The sequence below is a fragment of the Anomalospiza imberbis genome, chromosome 6 (assembly GCF_031753505.1).
Source record: "Anomalospiza imberbis isolate Cuckoo-Finch-1a 21T00152 chromosome 6, ASM3175350v1, whole genome shotgun sequence".
Classification (NCBI taxonomy): Eukaryota; Metazoa; Chordata; class Aves; order Passeriformes; family Viduidae; genus Anomalospiza; species Anomalospiza imberbis.
In genome coordinates, this window is record NC_089686.1 from 26,988,084 (window position 1) to 27,003,678 (window position 15,595).

Consider the following 15,595-nt stretch of genomic DNA (forward strand, 5'->3'; position numbering starts at 1 on the left):
CAAGCTCAATAACAAACCTTTAAAGATACTGGCACTGTTTCATTCTGCGTGCTTTACACTGGGTGAGAACATATAGGTCAACAACCATAATACCCATACACACACACAGATTAAGATGAGCTACAAATGAACATTCTACAACAATACTAGAGTAAATAGAGGGATGGAACACGTCTCCTATGATGAAACACTGAGAGCAACATGGCTGTTCAGCCTAGACAAAGGAAGCCTCCAGGGACCTTGATGAAGCCTTTCAGTACTTAGAGGGAACTTGTAAGAAAGACGGGGACAAACATTTTAGCAGGGCCTGTTGCAATAGGACAAGAAGTAATGGTTTTAAATTAGAAGAGGGTAGGTTCAGACTAGATATAAGGAAGAAATTTTTTACAATTAAGCTAGTGAAATGCTGAAACAGGTAGCCAAGAGTAGTGGTAGACATGAAACACTCAAGATCAGGATGCCTGAGCAGGATGCCTGAGCAACCTGATGCAGTTGAAGATGTTCCTGCTCATTGAAGGAGGGTGGGACTAATGACCTTCAAAGGCTCCTTTCAACCCAAACCTTTCTATAATAAAAAAAGAGAGATCATGGCATGAAAAGAAGCAGAAGGAATATTTTACTTTCCTTTTACCTATTGCTGCCCACAAACATTGCAGTTGATTACTTCACTGAAGCCTTTTTATGTCCTGCTTGAACTCGCAGATGTCCTTAATCCCTCCCTGACAACATGTATGGCCAGTCTGTACTTTCTTCAGAAGGATCCAAGCACATTTTAATGTGTCAACCAGCTACAGTATGCAATTAGTTTTGTATGTGGTTACTTGCAAAAAAAAGTATAAAAAAACCCATATCACCCCAGGGTCCCTAAAAACCACACTCCCTTACACTCAAACATCATACAAACAGGGTATCAAGATAAAGCCATTCTTCACTTTCATCCTTGGCTGGCCTGGGTGAAAGTTAAACTGACTTGATGGGATCTTTCTACTTTGGGTCACCTTATTTCTCTGAAGACTGCTCTACCTGAATTTATGTTTCCCTAGAATTCTTCCTAGCAGAAGGAAGACTAGGAGTTTTATCTACTGTCTTCACCTTCTGGTAGGGAAGTGACCATCACTGTGTTTCTAAACACACAACTTCAAATGCAAAATAGTGAAGTGATGTGGCACATTTGGCTTAAGAGAAATCAAACAGAATAATTTTAATGACATTTCATAAAAGCAACCATGAAATCACTATGGTTACAGCCAGGGCAAATTGTTTACTGTGAGAATCTTTGGAGCCCTTTTCCAGATACTAATGACCTTTCTGTTCATCCAATAACATCAAGAAACCAGGGAGGCTGCCCACACCATTTAAGCCAATTGCCTCTCAAGTAATGATTCTTCTCTTACTCATTTTTCTTTTTAGTGTCTCTTTCCCTAGATTAGTGGGTTTTGTTCTTTAACTGAAAGTCATCTACTGTAGGATACTATATAACAATTTTTAAACTACTGATAATTAACCTTCCCTTCCAGAGTCTCTAGTAAAAATCCATGAGACTGCACACACCAAAGATTAACAAAAATTAGGACTCTGAATGTGCTCCTAGCTGTAAAAGGCAGCTTGGAAAGTAACCTCAATATTAGAAACAAATAAATACATACACTCAGTCTTTATCTTCTGTTTGCATCCCTTCTGTGCCACACCAAGGAAGGACCCATGAGTGGACCATGGTAATCCCTGTACAGAAAAGACAGCAAGAAAAATCCCTTCCACTTACTTGGTGTTAATTCTGGGTTTCCTTTTAAGTTCATCATCTTTGGAATTGAAGGTCCATATATGTCTGCATCAAGTAAACCAACTTCTTTCCCCTGTGAAAGTAAAAGTGAAAGAGAAGCAAAAGGAAGTAATTTTCAAAATGTCCTCCTTTCTGTATTATTAGCTGAACAAAATTCAATACTGTTTAAAGAAATAAAAATAAGACCTTGATTTGAGACATCAGTTATCACTGTTTCCTTTCTCTCTAAATAGCAATTGAAGAATGAAATACAACAATGTCTACAAGCTGGGTCAGTTGCCTTGATAAGAGCTAGATTCTCCACACAGAATTCTCACTTGTACAGTTTCTTACTTACATTGCAGACCGTGGACTTTATATTAACCAGCATTATAACCAACATTCTCTCTATTCCATGTACGTTTATACAAAACACCTTAACATTTTAAACAATGTATCAAATTTTATGGTTACAAAAAAACCAAAAACAACAAAAAAACACAAACAAAAAAACCCAAAAAAGCAAAAAATAGGAGGTTTGTAAGTATATGCAAATGAATGCAATTTAAATCATACTAGTGATTACAAAGAATGTGAGAAACACAGAAAACATATTTTTGTCTTCCATTTAAGTGGCAGAGTACACTTTGCAGACATCTTGAAGTTACTGAAATGCATGTCTCTGAAGCTAGTTAAGCAGGCATAACATTTCAATCAAATACATTTACACAAAAGTATGCTAAAAATGGGTTTATTCAACTACATATGGTACATTAGGCAATAAACTTTAAATAAAAAATATTTCAGCTACATAGTCTAGACTTAAAAACTTCTTTCTATATTCTTTTTAATAGCTACACATACATATTTTGTGGAAAATAAACTTTTTCTACAGATGGCAAGACCTAGTATCAATTACTAAGTTCTGCAAATTAAGTAGTAAAGAGCACGCCCTTTAAAGTGCTGAATGTCAAGTTTCTCTAATATAGAAAGCTAACTGTATTCAACATTTTACAAAATTGCAAACAAGTATGTTTAAGAGCTTGTTTGAAAGGTTAAAGCAGCAAGAGGAGCTTCTCCAACAATGCCAAATCAGACTTCCTCTGCCAGTGTTTCAAAGTGTGTACTTCATTTTTCGGGTGATGCTTTCCTAATCTGGTATCTTATATTAGGCCATTTTGTTATCACAGTTTTGATGGGAAAGATAGATAAGTTAAAAAAAAGCATTATCATATTTGACCTACTATGTACTTTAAAAAATAAGTCTTTACTGCAAAAACCAAATTTGGATTTGGTTGTTTGATATACTTTTTATTAGTAAAACAGAGCAAAGCATATATAATTATACAGATTATTTAACATAAATTTTTTTAACACTTTTTCATTATGATGCCTTGTGAAAACTATTAGACAAAAGTTCAGGAGCTACTGTAACAAATTCTTCTTGTCTTGTTGAAAGCTGCAATTTCAAAAACATTTAAAAGACCCATATTTATGTTAGACTCTGAAGACATGGAAAACAAACTAGTAAAGCTTCTTTGTTCTTGTACAAAATGCATATTTTAACAGCTTAGAAACATTCATGACGCAGTCCCTTTATCTGTGTCTCCAGCTAATCAAACTTATCAAAACATCATCTACAGGCTGTTCCACCTAATTCCTTCCCAAATGAAAGCAAGTAATTGCTAAAAAACCTACATAGTGTTTTAAACCTGATGGCATACTTCCCCTGAAGTTCTTGAGGATTTTCCCCCTCATGCAAGGACTGTGACTATTGATTGACTGCAATGATCTCACAACTCAAGAGTTTCACTTTCAGACCAAAGGGACTAAAGATTTAAAATTACCTAAATTAATTACAATGTCTTTATGACCTCCTGGACATATAATCAGGTGTTCACCACTACAGGCCACTGATTCTTGGGGGTCAGCAGAACTGCATCTACTGTATAGATATTATCCAACCTAAGTGTCCAAAATTTCCTGAACTAAAGAATAAATAGATCCACACTGGAGAAGAACATTCTAGAGGACTTTACAAATTCAGCTATTACTTTAAATTACCAAGCTAATACAATGAACCTGACCATTCCTCCAAAAAACACACTTCTTCAAAAGCAAGAAAAGTGCCTGTTTTTGACATGCACTGCTTTTCATGGATATGGTTCAGTAAAATTGTTGTCTTCAAACAGAAAAATAATTAACAGATTCTCACGTTTCTACAATTCATGGTAACAAAAGCACAAGTGTTCCTGTAAGCCTAGTGCTTTCTACAGGATTATAGGAAAAAAGTCTTTCAGAAATCTTTACATCACTGACAGAACCTCACTTAAGATAGCCTAGGGCAGGGTTTTTTTCCTTACCAAGCAGTTCAACACATTAGGCAAGTAGAGTTCACACTGCCTAAAAGTAGCAGCTTACACAGAGAGCATCAGCCCAATAAGCTATGGTTTTCTTTCTCCCAAATATCCCTGCTTTTGCAGCATGTAAACATCCCTAGAATGCCAATAACCCTTTACTCAACATTTAATTATCTCAGAAAAGTATTATGGCAGCTACTAAGGGATTTTTTAAGACATGCACAGTACAGTCCAGATCATTTCTTCCAGCATTTACAATGTTTTAAATCCCCAAGAGAAGAAATAATATGCACACACCTGGATGCTACCACATGAAACTGTTAATCAGAATTACCAGATACTTCTCGTGCTGAGTGAAATATAATCCAGATGCATGAGTTACAGTAATTAAAAAATTAAATTAGATTTTAATAAATCGTTTTTTTCTTCCCATACAATCTAACCTCATATAAAACAGCACATCTTTCAAAGCATTGTACTAAATCAAATCCTAAGAAAACATACATAACATCACACAAGCTAAAGAGAAACATCTGGGCAGAAGGAATAGATTATGGAGAATCAAAAGCACAACCAAAAAGGCAACTTAGGAAAAAAGGAGGAGGGAAAAAAGCTCTAAGATTGCTCTTATGTCCTCTGACATTATTTTGATATACTTCTCATACCAATGATGCATCTTTTTTTTTCTTAAGTAATACTCATTACACAGACAGAAATGCAGTACTTAAAGCACACCCAAGCACATAGAAGTCCCCCTGCTACTGTTTTTCAGAGTGCAGCACACACCACTGCTACAGCCTCCCTTGGCACTCTCAGGAAAAGGACTCAGAAAACACAACTCCACCATCTCCTTATAAACATATTTCTCTCCTGTGCTATTAAACAAACAGCATTCCATCTCTCCAGATGGCATAGCAATAACCAAGTTCAAAACAGCTGTTCTCAAGTTAACATTTGTCCTTTTCCTTTCACCTGCCCAGCTGTGAAAGAAAGTTTGAATCAATCTTCAAGTTTACTACATATATATTTGTTTACTACATATTAGTTTATTACATACATATTAGTTTACTACAAATATATTTATATTTGAAAAATATACAGCCTCATGCAGTATCACTGACCTCTACATGCAGCATAAGATCCTTATCAAAATTCCATCAGGCAGAGACCATGAAATTAGGAATAAATATACTGTCAGCAAATGAAAATACAAAAGCACTCCTATGTCAGCAAAAGCTCTACTTAAAACTTCGAAAACGTTCACATTTACCTTCTTTTCGAGGCTTTTAAGGCTCCCTCACCATAGATAAACAGTCCCTAGCACAGGCTAACTACTGGTAGGATTTGCTATTTCTGCAGTACTGGTACTGTCATGGTCTCATCTGATCAGTGATGACCTCAAGAATACAAAAAAATTTTACAGAATAAAGAACTATAACTCCTCTTCATCTTCTACTTTTACATCATTGACTAAGTAATTCTTTCTACTTCACTATCATTCATCTTCTCAGCAAAGTTTTAATTTGCCCATTAGACCACTCTAAAGATTTCTGACAAACATTCTTTGTGATGTACTATGTTACACAATCACTGCAGCTCTTAACCCATTAAAAATACAGTTAAGTTTTCATTCTAATTTAGAAACTTCTCTCACCTACATGAAGAATCAAAAACTAGTTTTCACAGTCACCAGGTACAGATTCTCTATTTACAAGAAAACCAAATGTTACATCAAGAGATAAAGAAGATATTCTTACAGATATCCCCAAGAGATGAGAATTCTACAGCTTCATTTATGCAGCATACAAATCACAGGCACAGATAACCTCACTAAAAAGACACTTTCCTTTACCTTCTCTGGCAAGATTCTCTACATAATTAAATTTCAGCTTAGTCCTTGAACCTGGCCACTGCCTTGTGAGTAATAGAGATTTGGAAGACAGCAGTATTCCAAATTAATGATTTTCAAGCTCTGAACTTAATTGCAATTCTTTTGGGGGAAAAAGCTAAAATAAAGTTGTTGAAGGCCAAAGTCCTGGCAGACAGAAGTCATGTAAAAAAGCCAATAAATTTTGCCTCATTAGAAAGTATTCAATTGCTGTTATGCTTGTTCTCTTAGGCAGGCAAATGTTACTGTACATAATCCTTGTTCAGGTGGCATAAATTAATGACAAATGATCCATATCTTTCCCCCTCTTAGCTCTTTCAGCAGATCCTTAAGAACTGTTTCATCCCTCCCTACATTTTCTTTATGGAGGTTCCCTTTTCTGCTTTTCAGGGAATATTGACTACAAAATCAATTGGATTTTCCAGTAACAAATTTTCAACCAAATGCAACTCGTTTTATTCACATATCACAAAGGACCCCTCCACACAATTCTGTGTGCAGCAGAGAATCTGGTGATATTACTTTTTTCCAAGTAGCCAAATGTTTTATTGGGGAACAGACCTGATTAAAGAGTCCATACCAACAGAGAGAAAAAATGGAGAAAAAAAGAACAATAAAAAGAAGGTTCACAAAAGGCTTCTATAAATAGCTGTTAATCAACACAGCCCATGTTACTGCTAAACATCCAAAGACTCTTTGACAGCATTAATTTCATTTTTGGTCATATTTTCTGAGACTTTTTCCCACACTTGATAGGGTCTATGTATCCCCACTGGATGCTAGTAGATAGTATTTTACTTTGAAGTAAACTCTGCCAGCCACCGGAGTTCCCTGGTGTTTAGCCTGGGAGGGATAAAGGCACAGGTTAATGAGCTGTTATTGCTCTATACAGTGAAGAATTTCCTACACCAAAAGTGCTCCCAATATTCAGTAGCTATAGTCCATTCCAAAGACAGAAATTCCAGCTTTGCTAAGTGAAGGTGCCAGTTACTTTAAAGCTGGTTCTCTTAATCCACCACCAGGACTCTCAATTTACCCTTTTAATGTCATTATAGACTTAGAGCTAATGCCAAAGTGCAAGCAGCAACACACAGGACAAAAGGGAACTTTAAAATCAGGATAGGCTATGGATTCCTCATTTGACATACTGACACAATGAATAGCCATCTTTTAATCCTTAATTCTCTAACTCTTTCAGCTGCACACTATTTAAGTGCCTAGCTGTAAACTGGATTAAAGCCAAAAATGTACCACTGCAGTTTCTTCACTCTATCCTAGAAATGCAAACTTGCTGTAAACACTCAGTCTGCTAGTGGTTTAAAAGCCCTTTTCCTTTATATGAAGTGTTTTTAATTTTCTGCCAGCCACAGGACTTCTCCAGAACTTCTTTTCTGTAACAGGTTGCACTAGCTCCTACCCAATGTTCTTAACAGTTGTGTACCAGTAATTCAACCTTGTTTGGCCTTTCTGCACATTCTCCATCCTGCTGAAAAAATTCATTACACAATAATTTGGAAAATAAATTACCAAAACAGAATCCCTAGCATTACCACATCTCTACAAGATGTCTCTCCACTTTCACAGCATGTCAAATTATTACAAAAAAGGCTCCACCTTTCACATAAGTCTCTTTGGTATCTGCACTTGGCTTTCAATGACTTGAAGATTAAGGATATAGGTATTTAACTTCCAAACAGACCAAAAAAAAAAAGAAATTTTCTTCAAATTAAGCATATAGTTATCTGATTTAAGTAATATATTTTAGGAGGTCTATGTTAAACCATATTTTTAATTTTATTCATTTTTTATTTGAAAAACAGCACAATTTTTAAAGCTCTATTATGTATTTTTTTTCAATTGATCTAGAAGCTAAGCCATCATTTCAAATAAAGCAAATCAATTCTAACTGGCATCTCCAGCTTTATTGAAACTTTTCAGCATTAAGAAACAAGCATGAAGACCTTAGCTACAGTGATTAAAGTTTTCTGGTTCTCTATGTAATAGAGTTAAAGATGCCAAGAAATCAAACCCAAACAATTAGAAAAGCTGCATAGGAAGAGGACAAAAGTCAGAACTTGCCTTCATGCTATGATTACTCAGTGAAGGATCCCATTATTGTCTAAATTCTTCTAGATTTGTTTTCCCACATGGAATTTCTTCCTTACCAGGAAGAAATATATATGCATTGTAAAGTCATCTACGAATGTAGCAGTCAGATATTGTCCTGTGGACAAATAGTTTAATTACACAAGCCAAATACAAAAAAAAAAGAAAAAAGATGGAATGTAAAAAAAGTAACTTGGATGGCTTTTGAGTAGTTTCAAAATGTGTGTGTTTTGATTAAATACACGGTTTAAAGAAATTAAAATTAAATTTATTAACACAGTAGTGAGTTGACACGAAGACTTGGCTCCTACCTATACCATCACTATGCTGTAACTTACTATATAGGCATGAGAAATCAACCTCTTCCCCGCCTGTGCTGATGTGGGTCAGATACCCAGGGGGGATTTCTGGCTCAAGCGACGAACAGGGGCGGTGCGCGGGGCCCAGCCGGCAGCCTCGGGGACGCGGCGCGCCCCCGGCGCGGCTCGGCCCCGGCGCGGCTCGGCCCCGGCGGCGCGGCCCCGGCGCGGCTCGGCCCCGGCGCGGCTCGGCCCCGGCGGAGCGGCCCCGGCGCGGCGCGGCCCCGGCGGAGCGGCCCCGGCGCGGCGCGGCCCCGGCGGAGCGGCCCCGGCGGAGCGGCCCCGGCGGCGCGGCCCCGGCGCGGCTCGGCCCCGGCGGAGCGGCCCCGGCGGAGCGGCCCCGGCGGAGCGGCCCGCGCGCCCCCTGCCGGCCCGCAGCCGCCATCCCCGCCCTGCCAGCAACCGGGGGCTTTGCCGGGGCACACAGGGAAATCCGCTGCCCCGCATAAAAATGACCCTTCGTCCATTTCCCATTTTGGTCCTGGTCTGCACCACCTCCCAGGAACCCCCTGGCGCTACGCTAGAATGCCGAAACCTGCTGCCTTTCACCGCGTGTCCCCAGTACTGCAGGCAGAAGCCGCTGACTTATGCCTACATGCTGACTTGGTCCATATGGTTTTGCTTCTTCCTCTGTCCTTCACAACACAAAAAAAACATTTCATCCTATAGTGAAAATGTAAATCTTCCCGAACGAAAAGGCGAGCCAAAGGAAATCTGACTGGGGAGCTTGCCTCATAGTGACAGCACAAGCATGCAGCCTCCCAACTGGATTTGTGCCATCCTTAGTCATGCACAGCTGGTGTTTGCTCACTAAAATACTCTGCTCATAAACAAGCAATCCCTACCCTATTATTGCTGCCATCTATTAATTCAACTTGTTTCTACTACAATAAATTGTCTCTGGCCAGGCAGCTTTCATAAATAGTCATTCTAGTCTGAATATGAATTGTCCTGGCACAAAACCCAAAAATTCTTCCCAAGTGCTCCTAAGGGAGCACAACTGACTGCTGGTACATCAAAAGAATGAAAAGAATCAACTGTCAAAGCAAGCAATTAACAATAGAACACAAGGGTAAAAGTTTAAGTTATTTCTTAACACAAAAAGAACACTGTATAGATGTATAGGCCTTGGTACAGGCCCAAGAGCTTATATATTTCTTAAATAATCCATCTGCAACAGGTAACCCAGGATACCAAAAAACTAGTATTTCTAGGAAGGCATAGGAGGCTGCCCTGCTTGTCTTCCCTGGCTCTGAATCAAAAAACAAAACCAACCAAAAAAAAAAAAAAAAAAACAAAAAAAAAACAACAACACAAAAAAACCAACAAACTACTGTCTTGGACATGGTATCTAGGCATCTAGATGAACTTCTGTCTTGATTTACTCTGTAACCATGAGGTAAAAATATGCAAAGCAGACTGAGCACCAGCATGCAAGACTTTGAACTCTCAAATTCTAATCCCAGCTCTGCCAACAACACTGTGCGACCGTGACAATGTCCAAAGCTCTGCTGATGCCTTAATATTTCAGGCCATCACTACAATAACTGAAAAAGCGTCCATGTTAAATAAAAATTTAAAATGCATCTATCAGTAGAAACAGTGGGGTTTTCATTTAGTTTTTTAACTACAGAAAGTAAATTTTTAAAAGACAGAAGGATTTTTTTTTAATCAAGAGGATAAAAAAAATCCTTTATGCTTTGACTGGTAATCTTCTAACTTATGATACACCAAACAACAGTAAGATGTCACAGCTGTTACTGTAAGCAGCAAGAATATTCTCTAATCCAATCTCCTCTTAGAGGAGAGCATCTTTCACAGATCTCACTCAACAGAAAACAGTTGTTTTCAATACTCTGTAACATGCTTTATTTTAGAAAAAGAACACCAGTTACAAGCATAGAACTTGTAATACAGACTAATGAAGGAAGCACAGACCCTTATCCTCATGGTGACCTATTTTCCTCCATCAAGTCCTTTTTTTCCTCCTTTAAGCACTACATCAAGTTCAAGATCAGTTTCTATCAATTTGTGTTTTGTTTCTCAGACACATAAGGACAGCTAATGAAGTTGCAGGGGCCTCCTGAAGCTCTGATCTAGTAACAATGATTACTGCTTCTTCTAAAAGAGACTAACTTACAATAGCAATGAAGAAACAAAAACCATGGCAAGGTGAGGCACAAGCAATAGTTACTAAATGTAAAATAAAGGCATCCATTGCTGCATACCTGAGGACAAAGAAATTCACTATAAAATACAGGCAGGAGGCACCAATGGATTCTGAAAAGCAACCTCCTTATTTACTTCATTCACCATTACAAAACTGAAAATCACAGTGATTTCTAGAATTCAGAGCACTGGACAGTTCCACCCTGGAAGGTCACAGAGATTATCATTTTAAAACCTTATCTCACAAAATTAATGAACTGAAACCAATGTGACTTCACAAATGAACAAACCAGCAACCTCAAGCCCAAAAGTTAAACATAAACATGATGCATGCCATAATTATCTTGAGGAAAATAAACCACAGAAGAAAAAAATATACTGATGCATGAACGAAGAAGACAGTTGTTTATTTAATCCACCTTAATTTCATACTTTCTAACTTTTAACTACATCAAAGGACCATTTCACCACAGTAACAGCTTGTTAACCTGTGACCACCAGTTCACACAGGTCACAGCTACTTCATCAATTTCAGCTGCTCTTCATTAATTAACATCCACCAGATGCTAGCCTCCAACTTCACACACCACCACATAATTGTAACATCAAAGCTCCTAATAAAGGGCATAATCACAAAACTTGTGTCTGTCAGGTTTACTAAGAGATATTTTATCTAAATATATTTTTAAAATGCATAAAACTGCATGTTTGAGAAGTATCAGACACCATTTAAAAACACATAAGCTGCTACAGAAAGTGATGTGCAGCTGGTTGACATGGTTTCCATGGAGCTACTCAAAGACCATCCCACAACACCGATCACATTGCAGACTGACTTTTTTTTTTTTTAAGTATTAGAGCAAATGCCATGTTTTAAAGTTGATTAGAAGTAACCATGTAAGCAGTTCTGCTTTTCAAGATGACAGATTTTTCTCTGAGATCCAATTATTCCAACAGCCTATTTAAAACACAGAATTAAAGACAGTGAAATAACAAGATCAGATGCCATCACAAAGAGTACATATTTCATATAACAGCTTTAAACACTCTTCTTATTAAGTGTGACCGAGTTTATGGAAATATTTTAGATCTTTTAAAAAATTCCTCCAGGAAGCTTGCAGATTGCATGGAGTCCTCACTCTTATGTGTTGTTTTTTGTTTTACTTGTCTTTTACAAGAAGATGCTACATTTGCCTGACTGAATTATTTGAGGATATTTTGTATTTAATGTTTTATGAGTACAAAGCCTGCATCATAATCATACACCCTCACATTGCAAAGGAAGTTTGCTTCTGAGTTTATCTGTGTGGCAATAATGTGCACAATGGAACCACTCCCAGTCTACAGCAGCATGTGGATGTAACGAACACCTGTAGTTTTTACTCTTGAAAGGTTCCTACCATCTATTTATAGTCCAAGCAACAGTTTTAGTAATACCAAGCTGGGAAATCACTCAAAAAATTGTATTTCCAAGCTCTAGGGAAGATATATAGTTTTTGGGTTTTTCACCTTAGCTGTTTATAAGTTATTTTTACATATAGTTTCTCCAGAAACAGTCAATCTGTGGAGCTATAAAAAAAAGTGGTTTGGACACTCTTCAGCACTAACTCCTATTTTTTTCAAGTCAGTGTTCTGAAGTGATAGAATTATTTATTAAGTGTCTCCAACCTGCAGAAGCATTCTCTCCGACATCTACACATCCTTCCAGAACTGCAGTTCAATTCAGTGACACACCAGAGAAAGGACAGAGCCAAACCCAGAAGCAGGGTGACATCTAGTAAGTTATTCATGGTACTGATAAAATATAAACAAACTGACAAACTCAAAAGCCCACTAAAAACAAATAAGAAATTAACTAAATAAAAACATTAATTACATTAAATGTATGTGACTGCCCTCAGCAGTAACCATTTTATTTATGACACACATTTCACATTAAAGTTTATAATTAAATGTTCACCTACCGAATCATTTGCTGCTAGGGCGAGGGCTATATTTACTGTAAGAAAGAAGAGGAGGAAAAACAAAACGATTAAGTGCAGGAAAACTTAATTCCTAAATATTGAGAATGTTATCACTGCTAACACAAGAAAATATCGATACATCACATTTATTTAATAATTACATAATCTCTCAGTCCTCAGCTTCTTGCATCTCTACAACATTGGTAGTATAAGTGACACTTCAGCCCATGTTTGTTAACCAGCAAACAAACTCAAGCTAATCTGCAAAAACTTGCAGTTGCTAGAGGACACTGCAAAATAATAATACAGTCCCAGTACTTTGCCAAAGAATAACATCACAAAAAACTTTTGGAAGTACCCACTTTTGAAAATGTACACCATACTATAAAACTAAATTACTACCAGCAGTAACTTTCACCACACACTCTAGTGAACTTTCATAAAACTAGAAAGTAGGTAAGCCCTGACATAAACTATTAAAACAAGTGACCAAAAAGATGATCATATCCCTTTTTCTGATTTTTTCTGATATATTGAATAGAGATGTTTTCTGGAAGAAGGTGTAATGCATGCTTTCCACTTGATTTTTATGTCAGAAAACAAAGGCACATCTAACCTGAAAGCATCTGTAACTTAAAAAAAAAAAAAAAAAAAAAAAAAAAAAAAAAAAAAACAGACGAAGAAAGATGAAGCAACTGAAAAGACCATTTATTTAAAGCTTTTAAATTTCCATCATTACTTAACTCTTGTAACTAAATAGCATGTGCAAATGGTATCTTTAATGGCTCACCAGCTTCAGTTATGTTGGGAGTCCTCCTAGAAGCTTTGGTATAAACAACAAGTAATTTTTATAATCCAAAAAGTTTTATGTTTTAGAAGAAAAAAAAAAACACGGCAAAAAATCCAACACACACAACCCTTTCTTGGGTAACATCCTCTGTTTTCCTTACATGTTGCTGTATGTCACTCTTTCAAGAAAGGTAAGCTGCAATCAGCCTTGTTGTGCTGGAAGAGTACAAAGGTTCTGAGAAGAAGCTGGGGAGCCAGATTCCTGTCTTGAAATACTTAACACCAAGAAAGCTAAGTTCCTTCAAAAAAATAGTCAAGGGTTAAAATGGACAACTGTACTGTTTCTCAAAGAGGCACACAGCCTCTTTCCTCCTAAGCTAAGAACATAGATTTTGTTCTTCAATTTGGTATTTAAACAGATGGTCAATTAACCGTTCCCCAAATCAGAGGAAAATTCACCCTCTGAAACCTGAAGAGGGGAGACAAAGACTTTCTTAAAATCACAATACACATCTATCTTCTTAAACAGCTTTCATGTGTGAAAATTAAAGTATGATCTATAATGCTTCTTCAATAAAGGATACTTGACTATTGAAGGGAAAGAAGGGAGACTGCAGGAACAACAGAGCACGTAAACCTAAGATTTTGAGATGGATATTTAGCTGAACACTTCATTTTGAATTCCAGCTGAATCTTGCATTCCCCTATTTTTGTATTACTGTCAGTTGCAAGAGGGCATTAACATGCAGAATAGGACCTAACCTGAGCCTGAACATTCATACTGGCCCTAATCAAGTTCCCATAACCAGCAGTGCAGGACATCAAGGCAATACATGCCAGAAATTCTATACAACTTCACAGCAGGCTCCAAGAAAAGCCACTAAGATATCTCCATCCACACTAAACCTGCCAATCAGTATAAGGAATGACGCACAGGGAGATCAGAGTTCATCTAATCCAACCTAAATCTCTAGCTAGTCTCATATAAACTAAACCTCCCCTGACACAGCTTCAGTGGCATGAAGTCTAGTCAGGAAAAAGGCTGGATACTAGGAAAAGGTTCTTCACTCAGAGGGTGGTTGGGCACTGGAGCAGGATCCCCAGGCAAGTGGTCACAGCACCATCCTGACAGAGTTCAAGAAGCATTTGGACAACACTCTCAGGCACAGGGCGTGACACTTGGGGATGTTCCTGTGCAGGGCCAGGAGTTGGGACTTGATGATCCTTGTGGGTCCCTTCCAACTCAGCATATTCTGTGATTCTGTGACTCTTGGAGGACTCTGTCCTCTTGAAATTAGTACAAGTCTGGGAAGGTTAGTTTGTAACATCCAACTTTCTGATTTCCAAATCTGAAGTGGCCCTAGGAATAGCACAGTTGGAACTCTTCAAACACTCAGCTAACAATACAAATAAAATTTCTTGGTCCAGAAGCAGACAAGCGCAGATCTAGTAGTGCGTCTGTATCTGATATGATTAATACACATCATCAATGAAGTACCTATAGATAATTCAGATGAACTTTGGAAAGATACATTGATATTTAGGTACCGAAAGTAAGTGCCATTTAGAAACAGAGTTTATGAGAATACTTTAACACATAAAGGAGCCCCAAAATCAAAAAGTTTCAATAATAGTACATCCTACATCCAGAATAAAAAGTACGCAAGAGGGAAAAGAAAGTTAAAATGCAGTTAATATGACTGAGATGTAGTCAACACATGGTCAAATGTATCAGCTTCCCTGAACAATAATGAAAACACTCAGCCTCTTAATCTACATTTAAAAAGTCTGAAGGTCCATGTACTCAGTTTTTGCATTTCCCTCAAATATCAGGATTAGCAGAATGTGAGCAAGAACACCAGCCTTTAATACTGTTCTACTTCCACAACTGAAAATATTAAGACTTGCACTAAATTAGAAATTTCCCCTCTTTCAAGACCGTTCTTTGACTTTTTTTTATGCCAGGACCAATTTTCTTCAGTACTGTCATCTTTAGAGTAGTGCAAAAAGGGAACAGATGAGCAAGAACTAAAAAACAAACAAATAAAAAAGCAAAAAAACCCAGATTTTGGTCAGATGCAGTAAATATAGAAGAATGTCATTAAAGGACAGAAACTTGACAGGAAAGGGATAGAGAAAATAGCAAACAAACACAGACAAATAGAAACAACAAAAAACAATCAAAGTATTTAAACATGCAT

At 37.4% G+C, this 15,595-nt stretch overlaps 1 protein-coding gene and 1 long non-coding RNA gene across 9 annotated transcripts in view; one reads left to right on the forward strand and one right to left on the reverse strand.

Moving 5' to 3' along the window:
• NUBPL (NUBP iron-sulfur cluster assembly factor, mitochondrial) overlaps positions 1 to 15,595 on the reverse strand; it is an 81,401-nt gene that overhangs the window by 62,046 nt on the left and 3,760 nt on the right. For 3 of the 8 annotated variants that reach the window (XM_068192963.1, XM_068192964.1, XM_068192970.1), the window contains 2 exons: positions 12,606 to 12,640; positions 1,763 to 1,853 (listed from right to left, as the gene is read on the reverse strand). In XM_068192963.1, the coding sequence (XP_068049064.1) occupies positions 1,763 to 1,853; positions 12,606 to 12,640 (126 nt within the window). Of the gene's footprint in view, positions 1 to 1,762; positions 1,854 to 12,605; positions 12,647 to 15,595 lie in introns of those variants that run through there. The other 5 variants (XM_068192967.1, XM_068192969.1, XM_068192971.1 and 2 more) reach the window with 3 other exon arrangements.
• LOC137475568 (uncharacterized) lies at positions 191 to 3,918 on the forward strand. The gene is made up of 3 exons (XR_010999957.1): positions 191 to 351; positions 2,614 to 2,698; positions 3,329 to 3,918. It is a non-coding gene; the product is annotated as an uncharacterized lncRNA (long non-coding RNA).